The sequence below is a fragment of the Osmerus eperlanus genome, chromosome 1, assembly GCF_963692335.1.
Source record: "Osmerus eperlanus chromosome 1, fOsmEpe2.1, whole genome shotgun sequence".
Classification (NCBI taxonomy): Eukaryota; Metazoa; Chordata; class Actinopteri; order Osmeriformes; family Osmeridae; genus Osmerus; species Osmerus eperlanus.
This window is the reverse complement of record NC_085018.1, coordinates 24021369-24028602: the sequence shown is the minus strand read 5'-3', so window position 1 is coordinate 24028602 and position 7234 is coordinate 24021369. Positions and strand designations below refer to the sequence as shown.

The window sequence follows — 7234 nt, the reverse complement described above, 5'->3', positions numbered from 1 at the left end:
ACGACATCTCTGACGTTGATAACAAACCAAACCGTTTCAAAATCGGTTGAAAATTGAGCAAGTTATGGTCATTTAAAAAGTACATGTAGCATCAACACAATGTTATGGGTGAGCGAGTTGACTGTAGCAAGATGGCCGCCATGTGCGGACGTTTTAGACTCCGCCGTAAGACATCTAGTGTTTATATATATATCTATGGTTACAGCGTCCTGAACGAAACACGTCACAGGAAGACGTAAAGCATGTTTTCCCCAAGTTAAAGTCAGTCAAAATAAAAAGAATGCGATTTGTCATGCAGGTCTTTACATTTTAAGTGTCAATAAAACTTTTGAGTTTCCCAGTGTTAAACTGACACGTTAGTTTCAATTACAGTGAAGTTTGTGTCGTCAACTGAATCAATTGGTTGCAGATAACACTACGACTACGTTTTGGGCGTATACATTCTTCAGTTAGGAAGAGACCATGTCGGCTTCAGTAGGTTATTTTATTATCTTAACGCACTCAATTTTGACTTTGAATCAAGGTTTCTTGTTTTGTAATTGTTGTGTTTGCGAGTAGGCTACGCTAGGCTAGCACATTTACCAGCTTCTGGTGCAGTCGTTCATTTTTTGCTCGATGCCCACTGTAGAAATAATATTCCATATGAAGTCCATTTGATCCTCTTTTTCTAAACAGATTAGAGTAAATAACATTGCTTGAGTGCAGTTTTATAATGTGTGTAGGCTATGGTGTTGTTCAGTGTATTTTCCAGATGACTTAACACTGTTCTGCAATTTGAACATGACTAGCCTACCTCTGTGTTGTTTTTGTGACAACTTTAAACTTGAATGTTCCCAACCGCCATGTATTCCCTAGTTCTCCGGTGCGGAACATGACCAGCACACTCGCATATCCAGCCGCTCCCAGCCTGGGTTTCTGGAGCGGTTGAGCGACACTGCTGGTGGAATGGTTGTTGGTGTCATTGTTTTCTTCCTTTCATTTTATGTCCTCTTCACAAATGAGGTGAGGAAACAGTTGATTAAGGTGGATAATTGCATACGGTTTTCAGGTGCTATGTATGTTTACAGACATGTGACCGTAGTCAAACCGAATTTTATTTGTATAGCCCTTTTTTTATGTCACAAAGGGCTTCACATATGCTCATAAGACTGCACCTATACCAACATGTATTGTGATTGTGACTGAGTTAGCACATAGCAGTGTGGTCTGCTTTTCCCGAGCCTCAATTATGTCAAACTCAAAATATATTAATTTAAGGGAAGGGCATTACAAACAGCCAAGTCTCTGGAAGAGGGTCTCTCCCTGGTAGTTTCCCTGAATCCTTTCTCCAGCCCAGCCGACCACAACAACAACCACCTGGTCCATCTGTCTGCACCTCTACGCACTTCCCAGGTACAGCCACAACAACCACTCCCATCAAAACCACTTCACTAATCTCATCGCTCAACAGCCTCCTCCCTTCCATCCACACTCCGACAAGTGTCCTACACCTCTAACCTAACCTCTAACACACGTCCTTCATCACTAACTAGTTTCACCCTGCTACTTTCTCACCTGCAGCCTCTGCATGACCCAAACTACAGGGTAGCGGTCCAGGCTGTGAAGCTGAAGAGACAGGTGGAGATGTATCAGTGGGTGGAATATCAGGAAAGCAAGTGAGTCAGAACTCCAGGCTCACAGGTTAGGGTGGGGCAGCACTCTGTTGTAAGTGATGAAGATGAAAACAATGCTAAGATTGTAGACTTGTCTCTTTGGTGGTTAGAGTTGCCCACACCTATGTTTGGCACAACTGCCACAGCAAACTTCTTCCATAGCCTGACTAACTTCATGTGTAAGGTCTAGAACTTGCTAGGCCGGTTTGCGTTTCAATGGCTAAGTGTGTTTGTGTTTTGTTTGCTAATCTCTCCTTGTAGAGACATTGTAGAGGATGGAGAGACCAAATCAGAGACTACGTACACATACAGTGAGTATTCAGATGCAGTGATCAACCTAACACACCCTTAAATATGTTTCACAGGAAATCTGGTGGGGTTAGGTTTGACTATCATGATAAGATCATGTGAACAAACTGGTGTCCAATCATAAACACTTACAATTATATTTTGTCCAATGAGGTCATGTGTAAGGTACACTGTATGTAATAATCAAATTCAACTTTTTGGACAGCAAGTTGTCATTCACACATTTCATCCCCATCTACAGATACAGAATGGAAATCTGATCTTATCAACAGCAGGAATTTTGATAAGGAGATTGGCCATATCAATCCAAGGTACCACAATCGTTTTTATGCCAGGAATCCTTCCTCCCATATCTTGTCAAATATACAGTATCATCCTGTGATTAAGGGTGAATGTGTATGTAAAATAAACATCTAACATGGAGTTTCTGTTGTTTCAGTGCCATGGCAGTGGAAAGTGTGACAGTGGTGGCTCCAAATGTGTTGGTTGGGCCCCTTTCTCTGTCTAAAGGTACTTCACTATCACAGAACGCATGACAGATACTGTCTACCACTGTTACAGTATTAAATCACTGACAGGCTGCAGCATGTATATTGGCTGGTTCAGATTCCTGAACGGGTTTGTACGATGTTTGAATCATCCAACAGGATTTGTGGATCAGATTGAGAACTTCCAAACGTTAAGTCTTAAGGGGCTCCCTCCCTCGGACACGGACAACTTCCTCACCATTGACGAAGACTACTTCTACCACACCCAAAACCCTCGCCAACCTGAAGTGAGCTTCCACCTGCACAAAATTCACTCCAATTCACAATTGAATGACCTAAACAATGACACCCACACGTAGCTGTGCAGAACATCTTCAGGCAGCTAGTCACAGTCTAAGGTCCTTAACCACCTTCACGCTGTGCTCTGTAAACAGGTGGGTGATGTGCGTGTGAGCTTCTCCTACGCAGGACTCAGTGGGGAGGGATCGTACCCTGGGCCAGCCCAAACCGTGAGTGCTTAGTGGTTCATATGTATTAATGCCGCTGGCTGGTTGTTTACAGTGGTCTATTGTGGTAACAGTGACTAGACCACTAGCAATAGCTGTCTATTGTTATAGGCCGAAAACCATTTAGCGGGAACCCTGTGATTGTCCTGCAGGTCAGTGTGGTGGGCATGCAGAAAGGTGTGAATCTGATGCCTTTTAAGACCCAGGCAGGAGACACTCTGGAGATCCTCTACCTGCAGGAACTGTCTGCTCAGGTTGGTGTGTTTGGTACTGTGTGCGGTGTGGTTTGATCTAGTTCGGTGGTCTTCAACCCTGGTTCTCAGGGAAACATCTAAAACATGCAGGGCAGGGGGGTCCTTAAGGACCAGGGTTGAGAACCACTGATCTATTTTGTGGATTCTTGTTACTGTTTGGTGTGCAGGAGGTGTTTGAGAAGCAGCACCAGCACAACAGCATGGTGACCTGGGGCCTCAGAGCCGCAGGCTGGGCTCTCATGTTCCTTGGAGTCAGTCTGACTGTCCGCATCGTCCACACGCTGGGTAACGCAACTCTGCCTCTCATAAACAAACACACGCTGGGTAACGCAACTCTGCCTCTCATAAACAAACACACGCTGGGTAACGGAACTCTGCCTCTCATAAACAAACACACGCTGGGTAACGCACTTCTGCCTCTCATAAACAAACACACGCTGGGTAACGCAACTCTGCCTCTCATAAACAAACACACGCTGGGTAACGCACTTCTGCCTCTCAAACAAACACACGCTGGGTAACACAACTCTGCCTCTCATAAACCAACACACACGCTGGGTAACACAACTCTGCCTCTCATAAACCAACACACATAAAAGCACAGACGGGGGGGGGCAATTCATGCACACCCTCAACCTGTCGACCAGCATCTGTCTCTATAAATCTGTTGATGTTTCCCCCGCAGTGGACTGGGTGCCTGTCCTTCGAGAGCTGGTGTCCCTGGGGTTGAAGCTCTTCGCGCTGTGCGTCTCTTGTTCCTTCTCCCTCCTCACTATCGCCTCCGGGTGGCTGTTCTACCGCCCCCTGGTGGCTGTGGCTTTGGCAGCGGCGGCTCTGGTCCCGATCTTCATGGCCCGCTCCCGAGTCCCGGCGAAGAAGCACCAATGACAGCAGACCTCAAAAGCCTTCGGATTTCATCCGTTGGCTCCCTGTTAAGAGATTCCTACGATACACAGTACATGACCTTTTCACCTCGACTTTAGCTAGCACAATAAGACTCCTTAAACAGTACTTGATATAAAATATTCGCTATGAAAGGACGTTAGGGATGTTAACAGTATTTCCAAGGGCAACCTAATTGGATACCAAAGACATAATTGATACACTTAATGATTTTTATGCCCTGTCCATTGTACCTTGGTTTGTTTGGCGATGTCGTCATGTGTATATTATCACTTGAATGTATATGACATCCATAAATAAAATACATTTTTGTACTGGTGGTCTCCACAGAATGGTAGACTTTTGTTGAGAAGTATCATCACACACGAAACGTAACCAGGCCAACTCTTAGTAACTTCAACCACCTCCACGTTCTTACAAAGTTATTTATTTCCCAAAGATACCAAGTTTCCTTTTGTGGTTTAACAAATTGAGTTTCCAGTCTGTCTGCATGGGAGTACATGGTGTTTTGCCTGAAGCGCATTCATTGTGACTTCATTTACTCCACCATTTAATTAAACTAACTATAGGTCACAGTGTATGGGCTCATGTAATTGGCAGGTATGACATATGGGTCTTGGCTGATCACTTATGTTACAACTTGGGAGGAGTTGATATGGCAAATTTACTCATGTTAAAAGTACATTTAAAAAAAAATCCATAACCTTTATAATTGAATACTGACAAAACTGACTACCTTGTTTAAGACAGAAATTAAAAAGCATTACACCTTTAGCAAAAAACTGGTGTTAAGCACAGTCTTGATGTGAGGAGTACACTCAGCCGTTCGTCTCCTGTCAATCCCCCTGCCTCCCGCGGCGAAGCGGTTCTCGCATTTCCGTTTTTTTTTTACAGTAAAAGACATTTACTGTTCCTCTTGCCCCGCCGTGCCTGCAGTGCGGCCCTGGTGGCCATTTCAAACACCTCCCTCACACCATCCTTTGTTTTTGCAGAGCACTCCATGTATCCAAAGGCACTGATTCTGTTTGCCATGTCGCGACCCTCCTCCGGCTTCACTGGCTCCTGTAGAGCAACACGTCGGTCAGTCAGCGGAGCCACATGCTGAACTACATTTAGCTGAGCTCTGTTAGACATGTGAGTAAGAGTTGCGAATATTCTAGGTGTCACTGTGTTGCGATGCTTTCACCTTTACTAGACCTATCCAGGAGGGTCATATCTCGGGGGTGCTTCAACTTACAAACACATGTGATCCCCTACCTTGAAACACTGGATTACTCAGCTACTCCACAGAAAGTTTAGCAATTCGATAGTGCGGCTGGCATGTATTTTATAGGAGGGCTGATTTGACTCGATTCAAGTGGTTTCACTCAAACTTGCCTGCTTCATCTTGGCCAGCTCCCGACGGGTGTGATCGTCGTTTCGTAGATCCTTCTTGTTCCCAACTAGGATTATAGGAACATTGGGGCAGAAGTGTTTGACCTCTGGAGTCCATTTCTCTGGGATGTTCTCTGAAGAGAGAAGAGATCAAGTATCATTGGTCAGTAGATGAAGCAGGCCAATCGGTAAGCAGATCGAGGGTTTAGGGTGGAACCTATGAACGGTGCTGTGTATAAGTCATTGGCGCCCAAGATTTTTCTTCTGTATATGTGCATCAGTATGAAAGTGCAGTGTTGAGAACATTTTGGTTTAGTCTTTTAGAAAAGCATTTTTGCTTTACTTAAAATAAAAATTGTGGCATGTGTATACCCTCACCCAAACTGTCAGGGCTGTCGACGGAGAAGCACATGAGGATGACATCAGTGTCGGGGTATGAAAGTGGTCGCAGCCTATCATAGTCCTCCTGACCTGCTGTATCCCACAGTGCCAACTCAACCTGTCAAAAGACATCACGCAGAACAGCCATGAGCAGGATCAGAGATGCACCGTCTGAAAAATTCAACATGTTAAACTGCTCAATTATGGTTGAATAAAAAAAATGGAAAGGGTGTTTTCCTACCTGTTTGCTATCAACTTCTATGTCAGCAACGTAGTTCTCAAAGACGGTGGGCACATAGACCTCTGGGAACTGGTCTTTACTGAACACAATGAGAAGACACGTCTTTCCACACGCTCCATCTCCTACTATGACCAGCTTTTTTCGAATTGCAGCCATTGCTAAAAGAGAGGGAGAAATGGTAATTACTGGGCATGACAGCTACCATCAGAGTTGTGCCTATGTCTGATCTCTGTTTACATGATCATCCAATGGTCTTTTCCAGTCTAAAAACAAACAATCATTATTCGTATGCCAATAAAATTCTAGTTGAAACCAGTTTTAAATAGATGGTCATGTACGTTAGTGCTACACTTAGTTATGTAGCAAACTAGCAATAGCTAGCTAATTTACCAGCAGTGAGACAGCAAGATACCTAGCTAAGCCGGTACTGTACGTTGCTAACTTTGCAAGCTACTGAGCTAGCTGCATTGCTCGCTAGCTGGCAACAAAAAGTTCGTCTAACGAGCTAGCACATTAGCTACTAAAAAGTTATGTTGTTTCTTATGTCTACGCTATGTCTATTTTACTAGTGTTCTTTTTGTCTACAACTATCTGGAGTTAATTATAACAAGTTTAAAGATTGAGGCAAACAATAACAGCCGCAGCTAGCTGTTTATTAACCAACAAACATCTCATACACTAGGCGGAAGTAAAGACGAGGCTAACTAGCTAGCTAGATATGCAGCGTTTTGAGAGCAGGCTACTGCTAGCAAAGAATTGCTTAGCAAGAAGCTACAGTAGCTACCGGATACGTTATCAGAACGACTAGCAAGTACTTTGTGTCAAAGCAAATGTCTAAATAGCTATTAAGTATATTACGGAGGTTTTTCTTACCCGGGCAATGGATAGTTTAGCTGGCTGTTACTAACAATATGTTTTCTAAACACAACAGCTCTGCCAGTACAGTAAACTGGCTGGTGAACTAGGACTAGCTTACTGGCTTGTTTAGGTTGTAGGCGCTCTCAGTCAGTCAGGCAGACAGGCGGCTGGTGGTGGATGACTCGATGAAGCTGGAACAGAGGTAGCTAAATGAGTTATAGCTACACTCTTAAAAAGTATAACAGTTTAACTAAATGCATGCAAATGC

The 7234-nt window shown here is 44.1% G+C and overlaps 2 protein-coding genes across 4 annotated transcripts; one reads left to right on the top strand and one right to left on the bottom strand.

Annotated features, from left to right (window-relative positions):
• Positions 1-409: 409 nt before the first annotated feature.
• Positions 410-4149, top strand: LOC134028458 (transmembrane protein 43). Its single transcript, XM_062472023.1, has 12 exons — positions 410-474; positions 856-1002; positions 1258-1392; positions 1561-1655; positions 1914-1963; positions 2203-2272; positions 2401-2471; positions 2609-2736; positions 2884-2958; positions 3108-3209; positions 3377-3494; positions 3895-4149. The coding sequence occupies exons 1-12, from the start codon at positions 463-465 to the stop codon at positions 4095-4097; spliced, it is 1206 nt and encodes a 401-aa protein (XP_062328007.1). The 5' UTR covers positions 410-462; the 3' UTR covers positions 4098-4149.
• A 368-nt stretch (positions 4150-4517) lies between these two features.
• On the bottom strand, positions 4518-7205 carry LOC134028471 (transforming protein RhoA-like). 3 transcript variants are annotated; one of them, XM_062472066.1, is made up of 5 exons: positions 7085-7205; positions 6109-6266; positions 5865-5985; positions 5490-5620; positions 4518-5174 (listed from the first exon to the last, which is right to left on the bottom strand). In XM_062472066.1, the coding sequence occupies exons 2-5, from the start codon at positions 6262-6264 to the stop codon at positions 5001-5003; spliced, it is 582 nt and encodes a 193-aa protein (XP_062328050.1). In that variant the 5' UTR covers positions 6265-6266; positions 7085-7205; the 3' UTR covers positions 4518-5000. The 3 variants fall into 3 exon arrangements, with proteins under 3 accessions (XP_062328050.1, XP_062328034.1, XP_062328042.1); XM_062472050.1 differs by having other exon boundaries at positions 6982-7140; XM_062472058.1 differs by lacking the exon at positions 7085-7205 and adding an exon at positions 6499-6768.
• Positions 7206-7234: the final 29 nt, after the last annotated feature.